Source organism: Acomys russatus, chromosome 24, assembly GCF_903995435.1.
Source record: "Acomys russatus chromosome 24, mAcoRus1.1, whole genome shotgun sequence".
Lineage (NCBI taxonomy): Eukaryota > Metazoa > Chordata > Mammalia > Rodentia > Muridae > Acomys > Acomys russatus.
Genome location: NC_067160.1, coordinates 52,407,222 through 52,423,487, shown reverse-complemented (window position 1 = coordinate 52,423,487; position 16,266 = coordinate 52,407,222). Strand labels below are relative to the sequence as shown.

Genomic DNA, 16,266 nt, shown 5'->3' with positions numbered 1-16,266 from the left:
GTGGTCTTTTTTGGGAGTCTCACGATCTGGGTGATCATGGTATACAATGAGTAATCTTGGAATTACAGTACAAAGTGCAAGTATCTCTGAGATGCATGCTAGGAGGAAGCCAAATTAGCTTAGAGGGTTAAGAACTGCTCAGTTCTTGTGCTGTGAAGCTTGTTAAAATGACAATAAAATCTCAATAATATATGTGTATAAGGAACTTTTATTTGCCTGTTTCCATTGTTGTCTAGAGGCTTACTGCCTCCGTCTGCTAACTTACGCCTAGTCCTGGAAGCTTCTAGCCTCTGCACAATCTAAACCAGGCCTTGGGAATTTTTTTTTAAATATGTATTTATTTACTTATTTGAGTGTTCAATTTGCATGTATGACAGAAGAAGAGGGCATCAACCATTATAGATGGTTGTGAGCCACCATGTGGCTGCTGGGAATTGAACTCAGGACCTCTGGAAGAACAGACAGTGTTCTTAGCCGCTGAGCCATCTCTCCAGCCCCTCTCGGGAATGTTTTAAGCCTCTGACATTTACTGCTTAATAAACTTACCCTTTCTTGTTCTTTCTGGGCTCTGGGCTGCTTGGTTCAGCTCAAACTCGCAGCTGAAATTTTCAATCTGGCTTTTCTCTCAGCTTCTGAATTGCTCTGCTTGGCCTCAAACTAACTCCAGGAATCTTTTCTAATCTTCTGGCTCCTTCTGCCCTCACCTATGTCTTCCTTCAACCTCTCTCTGTAAAACGTTTCCAGTAATACTGTCTCCTTTCTCTCGCTCTCTTTTTTTTTTTTTCTTTTGGTTTTTCGAGACAGGGTTTCTCTGTGTAGCCTTGGCCATCCTGGACTCACTTTGTAGACCAGGCTGGCCTCGAACTCACAGCGATCCACCTGCCTCTGCCTCCCGAGTGCTGGGATTAAAGGCGTGTGCCACCACGCCCGGCTCTCCTTTCTCTCTTTGCATTGCCCCTTAAGTAGCTTCCCTCTCCTCTTTCTTCCCCTGAGAGTTGGGCGTATCCTATTTTGTCAAATCTTCTCTGATTGTCACTTTTTCTGCCCCTCAATTACACACACACACACACACACACACACACACACACACACACACACACCTGTGCACACACATACACACACGCATGCACACACACACATATATATCACTTTCAAACATGAGTGCTTCCATCTACAAACTATCTTTGTCTTCATTTTTGGGGATAAAGGCATGTATCACCATGCTGGGACCTAAGCTTTCCTTTACCTGAAACTTGCTCTATACCAGACCTGGCTTGAACTCAGATCTGCTTGCTTTGGTTTTGGGGTTTTTTGTTTGTTTGCTTGCTTGCTTGTTTTTGTTTTTTTGAGACAGGGTTTCTCTGTGTAGTTCTGGCTGTCCTGGACTCACTTTGTAGACCAGGCTGGCCTCGAACTCACAGAGATCCACCTCCCTCTACCTCCCAATAAAGTTGTATTGGTATTCCAGCCAGATCACACAGACCCAGAATGTCTTTGGATGTGATCTCTTGCCAGAGAAGCCATGTTCTGGTTTAAAATTCCTCTACATTTATGTGATAACTGGGTTAAGAGAGAAACTCAAAGGCCGAGTGTGGTGGCGCACGCCTTTAATCCCAGCACTCGGGAGGCAGAGGCAGGTGCATCGCTGTGATTTCAAGGCCAATCTGGTCTCCAAAGCGAGTCCAGGACAGGGTATCTCTGTGTAGCCCTGACTGTCCTGGAAATCGCTCTGTAGACTAGGCTGGCCTCGAACTCACAGAGATCTGCCTGCCTCTGCCTCCCAAGTGCTGGGATTAAAGGTGTGCACCCCACTGCCCAGCAGCTGGCATTTTTTTAAATCTGAAAAATAAATGCATTTTAACAAATTTTTAAAGTGGGCTACAGAGATGGTTCAGTGGCTAAGAGCACTGGGCGCTTTTCCAGAGGACACGAGTTCCATTCCCTTCTCCCACAGGGCAGTTCACAACCATCTGCAACTCCAGTTCCAGGGGTTCCTGTGCCCTCTTCTGGCCTCTGAAAGCACCAGAGACACAGCACAGAGACATGTATGCAAGCAAAAACATATAAAGTGAATAATGAAATTTTAAACATTGAATCTGGAGGCCAGAAAGATGGCTCAATGGGTAAAAACGTTTGCCATGTAAGCCTAATGATTTGTCTGACTTCCCAGAGTCCCTGCATCTTAATCATTTCTCTATTGCTGAGATAAAACAATGCAACCTACAGGAAGAAGGTTTTATTTGGCCTTTTAATTACAGAGGGTCAAGGTCTACAATGGCCAGGACAGCACTGAACCAGGTATCTAGAGCTGAAAGCTGAAAACATACTGGAAGGGTCTAGTAGCTCTTGGAATCTCAAAGCCTGCTCCCAGTGACAATACTTCCTCCAGGCAAGCTACATATCCGAAACCCACCCAAACGGGGCTACCAAATGGGGATCATGCGTTCTAACATCTGAGACTATGTGGCTATGTGTGCGTGCAGGGGTGGGGTGGGGTGGGCTGGGGTGGGCTGGGGGTGGGGTGGGGGTAGGCGAGGGGGGAGGGCGGGGGCGGATGGGCATCTCATTCAAACCATCACACATCTAAAGACGGAAGGAGAGAGCCAACTCCATCAAGGACACCGTGGCTTGGATGTCCACGCACACGTCGGTCGCATGCAGAAACAACAGTAATCTGGGCCTTGACTTTTTTCCCCCCTGCTAAATTGTTGTTTATATGTCCACACCCACACCCAGTCCATCCCCGGGGGTTTGGAAATAACAAGGCGAGAGAGGGCGATTTGAGTGCGGACCTGCAGCTATCTGTCCCCCTCTAGTGGTCGTTCTGTAGAAGAACACGGGTCTTCCCGGTTTTCTCACATCCCCATCTCCCCGAGCAAACAGGTGAGGACCAGGAGCGCTGTCTCTGGTCCTGAAAAATCTTACCGAGTGTCCAAAGCAAATGTAAAGTCCTGTCTCCAACAGAGTCTCCCTCAAGGCCGTTGCTGTTGTTGTTGTTGGTTGTTCCCTTTTAATTTATGAGGGACCCCAGAGGCCCCTCAGAGTGTTGTTGGAGTAACAGCGGAAACACTGTCGGGCGGTGCTTCAAGATGAGCCACGGTCCAAAGTGCAAAAGTGAACAGGAAGTCGAGTGGGTCAAGGAAGATGAGAAAGAAGCTGTCCTGGGGCTGGAGAGATGGCTCAGAGGTTAAGGGCACTGATTGCTCTTCCAGAGGTCCTGAGTTCAATTCCCAGCATCCACATGGTGGTTCACAACCATCTATACTGTGATCTGGTGCCCTCTTCCGGCCTGCAGGTGTACATGCAGACAGAGCACTGTATACATAATAATAAATAAATAAATCTGAAGAAGAAGAAAAGAAGAAGAAGAAGAAGACAAAGAAGAAGAAGAAGAAGAAGAAGAAGAAGAAGAAGAAGAAGAAGAAGAAGGAGAATCTGGCCATTCACCAATGGCTCCGAAAACTCACGGGAACCAAACACACTGTCTTAAAACGGTGCCTGGGGTTGGGGGTGGGGAGGCTGGGGAGAGGAAGAAGTAGTTACAGGGTGTAGTGGGCAAGCAGGACAGCATGAGTCCAATCTTTAGCATCCACATAAAAAGCAGAGCACTGCTGGGCAGCGATGGCATAGACCTTTAATCCCAGCACTGGGAGGCTGAGACAGGGGGATCTCTGTGTCTCTGGAGTGATCCATGGCCACACAGGGAGACCCTGTCTAAAACTATAGCACGGCAGCCCATGTAACCCTAGTCTTGAGAAGATGGAGACAGGTGAATCCCACAGAGATGGCGGAGAGAGATTAAGGAAGTCATGTGGTGCTCATCTCTGGCTTCTGTATGCACATGCTCACACGAGTGAACACACATGTATGCCATACACACATGGAAACAAAAGAAGGTGGGTGGCTCCTGAAGAATGCCACACAGGGCTGACTTCTGGCCTCTACATGCTTGCACACACATGTTGGTACACATGAACACACAAAGTGCAGGCTTATCATCCCAGCTACTTGGGAAGAAAAAGCTGGAGAATTATAGTCAGGGCCAGCCTGGGCTACAGAGCCAGACAGACATGGATTGGTTTTTCCAGGCAAACACGCTATTACTGAGTTCCACCCCAAGCCCAGATTTCTGATCCACTGGCCTCCAGCTCCCTGTGTAATCAAGAATGATTCTCTGGTCTCCACCTCCAAAGTACTGGGATTGTGGACATGTGTCACCGTGTCCAGTTTTATGTGGTACTGGAGGGATGGAATCCAGAGCCAACTGGGTGCTAGGAAAGCACTCTGCCAACTGAAGTACATTCTTAGACCCCACACCTTTATAGGCTGCGGAGTATTTTGTTTTTATTAGATTTACTCTTCTTCGTGTGCGTCGAAGGGAGTCTGCATGGTGGGCACAAGGACATTGGCCTTTTCCTTCCACCATGTGGAGCCCAGTGGTTAAATTCAGGTGTTTGCAAGCTGTGTGGTGGTGGCGCACGCCTTTAATCCCAGCACTCAGGAGGTAGAGGCAGGTGGATCGCTGTGAGTTCGAGGCCAGCCTGGTCTACAAAGTGAGTCCAGGACAGACAGCCAAGGCTACACAGAAAAGCCCTGTCTATGGGGGGGGGGGGAATCAAGTCTTGTGGCTTGGTGCTGAGTGTCCACTAAACCATCTTGCCTCTTGCCTCATGAGCTTGTTTGTTTGTTGAGACAGGGTCTCACTATGTAGCCCTGGAACTGGATACATAGACCAAGCTGTATCTCCTGACTGTCTCCACCCACCAGCCACAAGTAATGACAGGGAGATTCTTTTTTTTTTTTTGGTTTTTTGAGACAGGGTTTCTCTGTATAGCCTTGGCCATCCTGGAACTCACTTTGTAGACCAGGCTGGCCTTGAACTCACAGTGGTCCGCCTGCCTCTGCCTCCCAAGTGCTGGGCTTAAAGGCATGCGCCACCACGCCTGGCTGACACAGAGATTCTTTATTATTATGGAAGCTTGGTCTTATCTTAGGCTTGTTCTCAACTAGCTCATATAACTTAAACTAACCCGATTACACTAATTGACACTCTGCCGAGTGGTTCATCACGGCTTCTCAGCACCCACACCTGTCCCTTCCTCCAAGTCTGGTTAGAGAATTCTGGTTGGCTGACTTATTCCTAGACTTTCTATTCCTGCCCAGAAGCCCCACCTTCCTCTCCTGCTTTGCTATTGGCTGCTCATCTCTTTATTAAACCAATCAGAAGGTGAAGGAGAAGATATTTGCAATACCCTGAGGCAGGTGATGCTTCATAAAAATAATAACACCATGAGGGGCTGGAGAGAGATGGCTGAGAGGTTAGGAGCACTGTTTGTTCTTCCAGAGGTCCTGAGTTCAATTCCCATCAACCACATGGTAGCTCACAACCATATAGAATGTGATCTAATTCCTTTTTCTGGCGTGCAGGAGCACATGCAGATACAGTAAGCACCCACATAACACAAAATAAACAAATCCTTTAAAAAAAGATAAATAGAAGTAACAATACTAAAGTCCTACTTGTGCTCAGATCTCTGCATGCTGGTGCACAGCTTTAATTCCAGCATTTGGGAGGGAGAGGCAGGCAGATCTCTGTGAGCTCCATACCAGCTTGGTCTATAGTGTGAGTTCCAGGCCAGCCAGGGCTGCTTAGGCAGACCCTGTCACAAAAGAGACAAATGAATATCTGTAATCCAAGATGTCCTGGCACTTACATGTAGTTCAGGCTTGCCTCGAACTTATGACCATCCTCTTACCTCAGCCTCTTAAATGAATGAAAGCACTAACTACAGGCTCAAGCCACCACACTCTAAAATTGGGTATATGCTTTTTTTTTTCTGGTGACACAGAGTTGTCAGTGTCTAAATTTATTTTTGGAGTTATTTTTAGCATACAAGTACCCAAAAATATCAGTAACACATTATAACTTTTAAATTTAATAATAGTAGTAGTAAAATGATTAGAATCTTTTGGAATGTATCTTTCTTTTCTTTTTCTTTTTCTTTTTTTTTTTCTTTTCTTTTTTCTTTTTTGTTTCTGGAGACAGGGTTTCTCTGTGTAGCCTTGGCCATCCTGGACTCACTTTGTAGACCAGGCTGGCCTCGAACTCACAGCGATCCGCCTGCCTCTGCCTCCCGAGTGCTGGGATTAAAGGCGTGCGCCACCACGCCCGGCTATCACTTGTTAACTAACCGTTGTCGCTGAAGTTCTCCTTCTGTATATGGTATATTAATGCCCAACTCTTGCAGAACGGGGTCTTCCATCTCCTCGGAGCTCCATGGACCCCAGCATGTCAGCTCAACAAAATTCCTTTGCTTTTGCATCGACTCTGGACTCTGACTCTCAATTGGGCTTCCAGGAATAGACTCTGACAATCTGAGTTTAGCATTTGGAGGTCCCATCGAGATTTGAAGCCCCTTGGGGACCAAACTCGGGTCGAGGAGTAAGAAATAACAGGTACCGCCGTGGCTTGTCTGGTCTCTTGTCTGTGTCTGTGTTGTTCTGTCGCTTTCTCCTTTACTCTGAATCTGGTTTGCGAACGATTGGTCTGGGTTGAGGAAGCAACCTACGGGGAATCGCGTTGCCTGGGTTAAGGAGACAGCACTTGTGTCTCCACCCAGTTCGAGGAAGCAACTGTGTTGCCCTCGGTGTCCTCGCAAAAGTCGGGGTCCCCAACATGAGCTGTCCCTGACAGGGAACAGTGTCCCTGCCTGGGTGAACTCAGAGGACGCCCCAGTTCCAGGAGCAGGGTGAAATAGCCTCTCTCCAATCTGTGCGCGAGTGCTTTGCTCTTGCCCAAGAGGGTACAAGACTCTGCTCGCAGGTACAGGCCGGGCCTCGCCGGGAGAAGGGGTGTGGCTTGTGTGTGGTTTTCCCTGCCTGTCTGTTTTCTACCACGTCAGTGGCCGGCACGTCGGCTTGTGTCGTTTTACCTGTTTTCTGCCACGTCCGTGGCAGGGGCGTTGGCTCGTGTGTGATTTTGTCTATCTGTCTCTTATTGTTTCTGTTGCACTGACTATTACGAACGGCCGGACATGGGGCAGACTAAGATTTCTCCTTTGACTGATGTAATTGACCGCTGGACTGATGTACCGACTAGGGCTCACAACCTATCTTTGTTAGTCCAAAAAAGCAGAGTGACTACTTTTTGCTCTTCAGAATGGCTCACATTTGGGGTCGGCTGGCCAGCCACAGGGATCTCCCTACCACTATGGCAGTAAAAAAGATTGTGTTTCGACTGAACACATCAGGACATCTTGACCAAGCCCCTTACATCACTGTCTGGAAGGAGCTCATTATGGACCCCCCAACCCGGGTCCACCCCTTCTTGCCTAACTCTGTTCCCCAGATTATTGCCTTACAGGAATCTCCAGTGTCTGTAGCACCGCAACTGTCTCCCAGCCAGAGACGGCCACTGCTTGTCATCCTTGAAGATCCTGCCACAAAGGACCTGCTTCATCTAGAGCATCCTCCCCCATATCCTGCGGGACAATCATCCCCTCTTCAGGCTTCTGTTTCCCATTTGTTAAGATTACAGGTAGCTACCCTGTTTTGTTTGTTTATTTTGGGTAAACAGAACTTTTTTTTTGTGGGGGGGCATGCCAGCTCCTGAATAATGACACAGAAACTTGTTATTAATTTTTAATGTTTGGCCTTAGCTTTAGCTTGTTCCTAACTAGCTCTTTTTTTGGGGGGGGCGGCAGGTCTCGAGACAGGGTCTCTCTGTGTAGCTTTGGCTGTCCTAGACTCGCTTTGTAGACCAGGCTGGCCTCGAACTCACAGCGATCCACTTGCCTCTGCCTCTTGGGTGCTGGGATTAAAGGCGTGCGCCATCACGCCCAGCCTTAACTAGCTCTTAAAGTAACCTGTTTATGTTCATCTACGCTCAACCATGTGCCTCTTTACTTCTCAGTCTCTTTCATCCCCTGTGTCTGGCTAGAGAAATCTTTCTGCCTCTGATTCTTTTCCAGTGTCCCTAGCTCTGCTGGTACAGCCTGCCTCCTTTGTCTGCCTTTGTTATTGGCTGTTTAGTCTTTAGTAAACCAATCAGAAGGTGAGGGAAGTGTATGTTTACAAAACACTGAGATAGGTGATGCTTAACAGTACCAAAATCCAGCCTGTACTCAGCTCTCTGTTGAATAATACAAAGACAGTCTTTTTGTTTTTGTTTTTGTTTGTTTTTTGAGACAGGGTCTCTCTGTGTAGCCTTGGCTGTCCTAGACTCGCTTTGTAGACCAGGCTGACCTCGAACTCACAGCGATCCGCTTGCCTCTGCCTCTTGGGTGCTGGGATTAAAGGCATGCGCCATCATGCCCAGCTACAAAGACAGTCTTTACACAGTGCACAGAAAGATCACCCCAACAGTTTTGGTTTGTGTTTTGTTTTTTTCTGAGACAAGGTTTCTCTGTGTCACACTGGCTGCCCTGGACTCACTTTGTAGACCAGGCTGGCCTTGAACTCACAGAGATCCGCCTGCCTTTGCCTCCCGAGTGCTGGGATTAAAGGTGTGCACCACTGCATCCAGCGGTTGGTTGGTTTTTAGACAGGGTTTCTCTGGCTGTCCTAGAATTCACTTTGAAGAGTAGGGTGGCCTCAAACTCGTAGATCCACCTGCCTTTGTCTCCTGAATGCTGGGGTTAAAGGTGTGGGCCACCACGCTTGGTCAGCTTTTCAGTGTCGTATTTCAGACTGCCAAACTGGGCTCCAGCCACCATCCTAACCCTTCACTCAGCTTGGATTCCTGGGACAGGACTGATCAATCAACATGCTTATGACAAGAGACCTACATCAACCCTAGCATGGGCGAGCCAACACATCATCCTGTGAGGGCTGTTCTCGAACAATCTCCTGAGAACTGACATGTCCCTTCAAATAGTATAGAATCCTGTGAGCATTACCCAATTCTCAAACTGAGATAATTATCAACCAGGCCACTCTTTGACCAGGACTGCTGACCTATGTATACCTCTTGTCCCAACTCTTCCTCAGTGTCCAGAAGACAGACTTGGGGTCACTGGACATCCTTAGTTGCTCCTCTTCCCAATGTGACACATTAATCGAAACGCTTCGCTCTGCTTTTCACCATTAATTGTCTCTTTAATTAGCACACCGAGACAGGTGACTGCCACCAGCTTTTGCTCGAAAACCCCAGAAGTAAGAACGGTTGTGGTCAGTGGCTCTGTCCTAAGGTCAGGAACCACACTGGTTCTGTCCGCTGCTGTGAGCCTGGGACCCGATACAGTGCTGGGTCTCACACACAGCCAGAGTTCAGGAGATATTCGGTGCAGATTGGGCTGCCCAAGGAACTCAACCAAGTTTGGCAAAGACTGGGCCAAGTATGCATGGACCACTGTGACAGTCCCTTTCCTTGGGAAAGGGCCTCTGAGCTGGCTGTGTTGCTCCCAGTAAAAGCCTGTGGTGCCCAGCTCTGCTCCAGAACACAAGTCACTTGCTAGTCTTTGCCTTGTCCTCAGCCCTCACCTCTCAATATTCTGCACGGTGTACTATATTCTCAGTATTGTGGGGCTTTTGGGGGTCCCACTTGTGGTGTAATAATAAAGACATGGGGACATCTGTACAAATAAGGTTGCTGGCCCTTTTCGCTGGGGCAGTCCCTCAATGGGCTAGCCCACCAGACTCACTAGACTTCCCTGCCACCCAGTGTCCCTTCCATCTTTTTGCCTCTCTTTTCTCTGTCGCAGCTTCAGCCACCAGTACTTTATTGCTCACATGCCACGCTATTAGCATATGGGAGGAGGGCTGAGCGACCTCCCACAGGGCAGCAGCTTGCCTTTTCCTTTTGGGCAGGTGAGAAAGCAACAAATACTTATAAATCCCGCTGGTACAGTAATTAACAATTGAGAATACAGGGACATGCCTATCTTTATAGCCAGGGGATACAATAAGTGTGTGTGGGTGGGTTATCCCAACACCGGAGACTGACTCTCTCTTTCACCACAAACACACAATATTGTTATTGTTATTATTGTTGTTAGCATTTTGCTTCAGTCCGCCTACTTGTGATGTCCTTATTTACCTGCCATGGGGAAGGGGGAGAATGACCCTGCCCAGGGCCATATAAAAGGATAGATCCTCTCTCCCCCGCCCCCTTCTCTCCTCTCTCTCTCTCTCTCTCTCTCTCTCTCTCTCTCTGTCTCTCTTTCTTCTTCTTCTTCTTCTTTTTTTTTTTTTGGTTTTTCGAGACAGGGTTTCTCTGTGTAGCCTTGACTGTCCCTGACTCACTTTGTAGACCAGGCTGGCCTCGAACTCACAGCGACCCGAGGATGGCGCCAAAAGCCTCCCCGCCCCTTTAAACATGGTCGCTTTTTGGGCAGGCGGAAGTGACGCTCCGAACCGGAAGTAGGGTCTGCAGCACCGCTCGAACCGAATCCGAGCGCCGCGGTAGCAGCACCGGGCTCCTTGGCCGGCGATGAGACGAATCGGGGCGTTCGGGGGCTCCACGGCCCTGTGGGTGCTGCTGGCCGCCCGCATGGCGGCGGCGTTCGAGCCCGTGAGCGTGGGCATCGCCATCGGGGCCGTGTCGGCGCTCACCGGCTACCTGTCCTACACCGACTTGTACTGCCGCTTCACCGAGTGCTGCCACGAGGAGCGGCCCCTCAACGCGTCGGGTACGTGCCGGCGGGCCGGTCGGGGCGGGCGGGAGGGCGCCGCGGGAGACGGACTCTGCCCGGACCTCGCCACACCTTCGCGGGCGGAGATGACCGCCCGGAGGACTGAACGCCGCGGGGCCGGCATGTGCGCCCCCCTCACTGGGTGTCAGGCTTGCAGCTCCGTCCAGAAAGCCCGCCATTGGCTCTTGCAGGGTTTGTGTTTGTTTGTTTGTTTAGTTGGTTGGTTGTTTTGTTTTGTTTTTTCCCCCCGGAGCCAGCGGGGGTGGCGGGAAAGCACACCCGGAGCTCAGCCGCAAGATGGTTGTTTCCTCGATGAATGAATGAATCCGCGTTGCTTCCTTGTTTGCCATTGAGGCGCTAAGGAGAACTGCCAACTAAGCGTCTGTCTCTAGATCCTTAAGGTTCGGGCTGGATCGGTCGCTAAGCTGTGCCTCCCTCTGGCCGGTTTCAGATGCCCTTTTAACGTGTGTTTTTCTCTCTGTTCCGGGGCTGGCCACCACAGCCCTCAAGCTGGACTTGGAAGAGAAGCTGTTTGGACAGCACCTCGCCAACGAAGTGATTCTCAAGGCACTGACTGGCTTCAGAAACAACAAAAATCCCAAGAAAGCACTGACTCTGTCCTTGCACGGCTGGGCTGGCACGGGCAAGAACTTTGTCAGCCAGATTGTGGCTGAAAACCTTCATCCAAAAGGCCTGAAGAGTAACTTTGTCCACCTGTTCGTCTCTACTCTGCACTTCCCTCATGAGCAGAAGATAAAACTATACCAGGCAAGATGACATGCCTGGGCCACCGGCTCAGTAGCTCCGGCCTCTGCTTCTCTGCCTTGAAACAGCTGCGTCTGGCCCCTCTGCTTTGCTTCTTTCTTTCTGCTATTTTACTATAGTTCTGGCAGGCCTGGAACTCGCTGAGAAATGCCTGCCTCTGCCTCCCAAGTGCTGGGATTTAAAGGTGTGGGCCTCCTTGCCTGGCCTCTATTTATTCATACTTAAAAAAAAAAAAAACCTATTTATTTATTATTATGTATACAGTGCTCTGCTTGCATGTACACCTGCAGGCCAGAGGAGCATCGGATCACATTACAGTTGGTTGTGAGCCACCATGTGGTTGCTGGGGATTGAACTCAGGACTTCTGGAGGAGCAGTCAGTGCCTTTAACCCCTGAGCCATCTCTCCAGGACCTTATTCATACTTTTGAGTGAAGGTCTCACCGTGTAGCCCAGGCTTGGCCATGGTGTTAGGGATCCTAGTGCCCCAGCTTTCTGAGGGCTGAGATTAACAGGCACCCACCACTTTGCCCATCTTATGACACGTGTGTGTGTGTGTGTGTGTGTGTGTGTGTGTGTGTGTGTGTGTGCTGGGAGAGGTGTCTTAGGGTCTCTTGTAGCCCAGGTTGGCATCAAACTCACTATGTAGCAGAGGCTGGACTTGCACTTCTGGTCCTCCTACCTTCGCCTTCCAAGTGCTGGGTTGATAGCTGTGCCTCACCATGGTCCAGCCATCTCTTTTTTTAAGATTTGCTGTTCCAAAATAATCCAATGAGGTAGGGGATGCTATGAACTTTAAAAGATGGAGCCCACTATTGTGTGGGAGGCCATAGGTTCAATTCCTGGACGTAGGGGGAGGGAGAAGAGCGGGTGGAACGAGGAGAAATGGGCAAGAGAGGCCAGGTGACTTGTTCCTTACAGCCTGTACTCAATGCCTGCCATCTCATACCTAGCTAGCTTATGTCTTAGGCACTCGTAAAGTGATGTGCATTCCCAGCAGGACAAAGGGTGATAGGCAGGGCAGCCTTAAATAGTTTGGCCACTCTCTCCACCTGTCCTGCAGCCTGGGCTTTTGCCCCTGGGTTTTACAGGGTATAGAATAGGACTTCCTCCTAATGGCTTTGATTCCCTTGGTTCCTCCCGGCCTTCAGGTCTCACAGAACCAAACCTCCAGACTGTTTCTCCTTGTGAGATCTCTGCACATTTCATAGGCTGATTCTGACTTAAATGACTAGTGTCCTGTTTGTTGGCACTAGTCCTTTTACTATCTTCTCGAGGAGGAGATAGCAAACTGAAACCCAAGCGAAGAAGGAAATGAAATTGAACCTGTTGTCTTTGCTGTAAGGAAGGGACGGGGTACCAAAGGGCAGGATTTTTTTGTTTGTTTGTTTTTGTTTTTCGAGACAGGGTTTCTCTGTGTAGCCTTGCCATCCTGGACTCACTTTGTAGACCAGGCTGGCCTCGAACTCACAGCAATCCGCCTGCCTCTGCCTCCCGAGTGCTGGGATTAAAGGCGTGTGCCACCACGCCCGGCAGGCAGGATTATTTTATTTTAAGGTGCTGTTTATAGAAACCCAGGCTTGCCAGGTGGTGGCGCATGCCTTTAATCCCAGCACTCAGCAGGCAGAGGCAGGCGGATCGCTGTGAGTTCGAGGCCAGCCTGGTCTACAAAGTGAGTCCAGGATGGCCAAGGCTACACAGAGAAACCCTGTCTTGAAAAACCAAAATAAATAAATAAAAATAAAAATAGAAACCCAGGCTTGCTCCTGGGAAGGAAGCGCTGTGCCACCAAGCTACAGTCCTCACCACGAAGTGATGTTCATGTTTCCAAATGTTATTATAGAGCTCTGGAAATACAGTGCCTGCAGTGGGTGGTTCACAGGGAATGAGAGGTGTTGCTTGGGGTTGGGGGCGGGTGTTTCAATAAAGCAGGGGGGCTAGAGCTGTAGCTCGGGGCCTTTCACACCAGCCAGCTCAGCACCTTTACTCATTGCGTCCACAGCCTTGGTCCCCTGTGTTACGCAGATCTGAATCCAGTTGGCATCCATCACATACCCTAACAAGAGGCTCGGGATTCCTTCCTCCTGCCTTGTTTGAGGCGGGACTATATGCTGTGTGTGAGCTGATCCGCCAGCTTCCGGCCAGTTCTGTGCTGCCCGTTTTGCCACAGGAGGGCTGAGCTTACAGATGCATGCCACGGGGCATGCAGTGGGCATGTATGTGGAGGTCAGCGGGTGGCTTTTGGAAGTAGGTTCTCGCCCTTAGCCATTTGGGTCCTAGGGTTAGAGCTCAGGTGGCCAGGCTCAGGTTAGAGCCCTTCCATGCGTGGTAAGGTTTGGAAACGTGTCTGCCTGCTGTGTGGGGGCTCCGGGACCTCCGCCCCTCCATCCTCTGGAACCTCCTCTGACTGGGCCTCTTTGCGGTTGGTCTAGGACCAGCTCCAGAAGTGGATCCGGGGCAACGTGAGTGCCTGCGGCAGCTCCGTCTTCATCTTTGACGAGATGGATAAATTGCACCCTGGCATCATTGACGCCATCAAGCCCTTCCTAGACTACTATGAACAGGTGGATGGGATTTCCTACCGCAAAGCCATCTTCATCTTCCTCAGGTCAGCCAAGGAGGCTTCTCGGGGACCTACAAGTGCTAGAATGAGGTTCTCTTGGCCATCTGGGACAGGACTGTCACCTTGGCCAATCTATAGGCTCAGTTGGTGCTCCTGCCAGCCTGCCTGAGTTCTAAACACAGCCCTCAAGCTCCTTTCAGGCAGATGGGCTTTTTGTCATTCTCTGGTAGCGCGCTGTAAACAGTCCTGGTGTAAAGCTTAGGGACACTAGAAGTGTAGCGCACCTGGGAGCCAGGGTGCCGCATAGCACTATGGTGGCACATGCTTAGCATGCACAGGACCCCAGTCAGTCCTAGCACCGAAAAGGAGGGAAGAAAAGCCTTGGGCGGGTGTATCTGCCAAGGAGACGGGGATAAACACACGTGTGATATTGGTCTCTGCGTCTCTGGCCAACTCAGCAATGCAGGAGGGGACCTGATAACTAAGACGGCCCTGGCCTTCTGGCGGGCAGGAAGGAAGAGAGAGGAGATCCAGCTGAAAGACCTGGAGCCTGTGCTGTCCGTGGGTGTCTTCAATAACAAGCACAGTGAGTCCACCGTGGAGCAGGGAACAAGCCGATTCTCAGCCGCCTCTGGGGCTTTGCTGCCATAGGGAGCTTTCTTAGGGTGTTGTGAGGGGGCGTGGCCCTTGCCAGCATCTCTGCAAGGGCAAAGACATGAAGGATGCACTGTGGGCCAGGATCAGCTATGGGGTGTGGCCAGGTGGCAGTGATAGGAGACCTGCTTTGTCTTGTTCTGCAGGTGGCCTGTGGCACAGTGGGCTGATAGACAGAAATCTCATCGACTACTTCATCCCCTTCCTGCCCTTGGAGTACAGACACGTGAAAATGTGTGTGCGGGCAGAGATGAGGGCCCGCGGGACTGCTGTTGATGAAGACATCGTCACCAGTGTGGCAGATGAAATGACCTTTTTCCCCAAGGATGAGAAGATCTATTCAGACAAGGGCTGCAAGACCGTGCAGTCACGGCTAAGTTTCTACTGAGCTTTTCGCCTAATGGCGTGGGAAGGCTCACAGGAGCCTCCCAGGCCCACCAGGGCCTTGCCTTGTGGAAGCACTTTGAAGACGCCCTTGGGGCTTTTTGTTCATTTGCACCTGTGGACCCTGGGGATGCTGTCAGGTGGCATCTGATGGTGAGCTTCTAGAACCCTCACACTGTTCCTGTGAATCAAGTGCCTAGAAACATCTGAACTCAGGAGGCGAAAGGTCCTGTGTGGCCAAAGGCACCCATGCCTCAGATACCTGCCACTAAAGGGGCTACAACACTCTGCTGCAGCCTCGGGGAGCCAGATTTTCCTGCCAGGAGCACCCATCTGTGTTTTTTTTTTTTTTTTCCCTCATCTTTTTTACTCTGAGCTGGTACTCAGTTTTCAGAAGCTGGTGGTGTTGACAGATGCTCACTTGGAAGGAGCATGTGGGCTTGACAGTGGCTGAACGGTCAGCGTGAGCAGTGGCAGCTCCCCCTCAGGCCACTGTCGCACACTGGGACACCCAGAGCCTCGCTGCTGCTCACAGCCCTGGCTGTGGAATTTTCTCCCGTCTCCCACTGTGTGTGGGTTGCAGCCTGCCTTGAGCCTTGTTTCCTTAGCTGTTAGATTTACCCCAGCCACATCAGAATGGGCTGTCATCTTTGAAGGAGGGATTTAGTTACTGTTTGCCTGTTACACTTGCTCTGAAGGTCAAGCTCAGCACCGACAGCATGCATAGGAGTAAGTTTCAGGCCAGGGCTGACCTGGCCAAACCCATCAGAAGGGATGAGCCTGCGGCACACTGGATATGCTGGAGGTTTTTTGTTTTTGTTTTTTAAGGACATGCCTATATTTAAAATGTGTTTTCACTTCTAAACTTTAGGTAATAAATATAAGATACCATGCATTTTAAAACTAGAAAGTACCAGGTGTGGTGGCGCACGCCTTTACTCCCAGCGAATTGGGAGGCAGTGGCAGGTGGATCTCTGTGAGTTCAAGGCTAGCCTGGTCTACAGAGTGAGTTCTAGGACAGCCAGGGCTACAGAGAGACCCTGTCTCACACACACCTAGGAAGGACATAAAATAGAATAATGCTTATTCTCAGGTTTTTATTGTGGGGCACAACACCCACGATCCCAGCAGGAAAGTCAGGATTCAGGGTTCCTCAGCTATCTGTTGAGTTTGAAGACAGCCTGAGTTACATGAAACTTTCAAAAGGAGGGGGGGGGGGGGGGGGAAGAGGTACTAAATGAAAAATAAAAGAGGTACCCATTTACTAAAT

General features: G+C 50.0%; 1 protein-coding gene across 1 annotated transcript; it reads left to right on the top strand.

Moving 5' to 3' along the window:
• Positions 1-10,355: 10,355 nt before the first annotated feature.
• Positions 10,356-15,305, top strand: Tor1b (torsin family 1 member B). Its single transcript, XM_051166668.1, has 5 exons — positions 10,356-10,628; positions 11,134-11,399; positions 13,828-14,003; positions 14,417-14,544; positions 14,759-15,305. The coding sequence occupies exons 1-5, from the start codon at positions 10,430-10,432 to the stop codon at positions 14,998-15,000; spliced, it is 1,011 nt and encodes a 336-aa protein (XP_051022625.1). The 5' UTR covers positions 10,356-10,429; the 3' UTR covers positions 15,001-15,305.
• Positions 15,306-16,266: the final 961 nt, after the last annotated feature.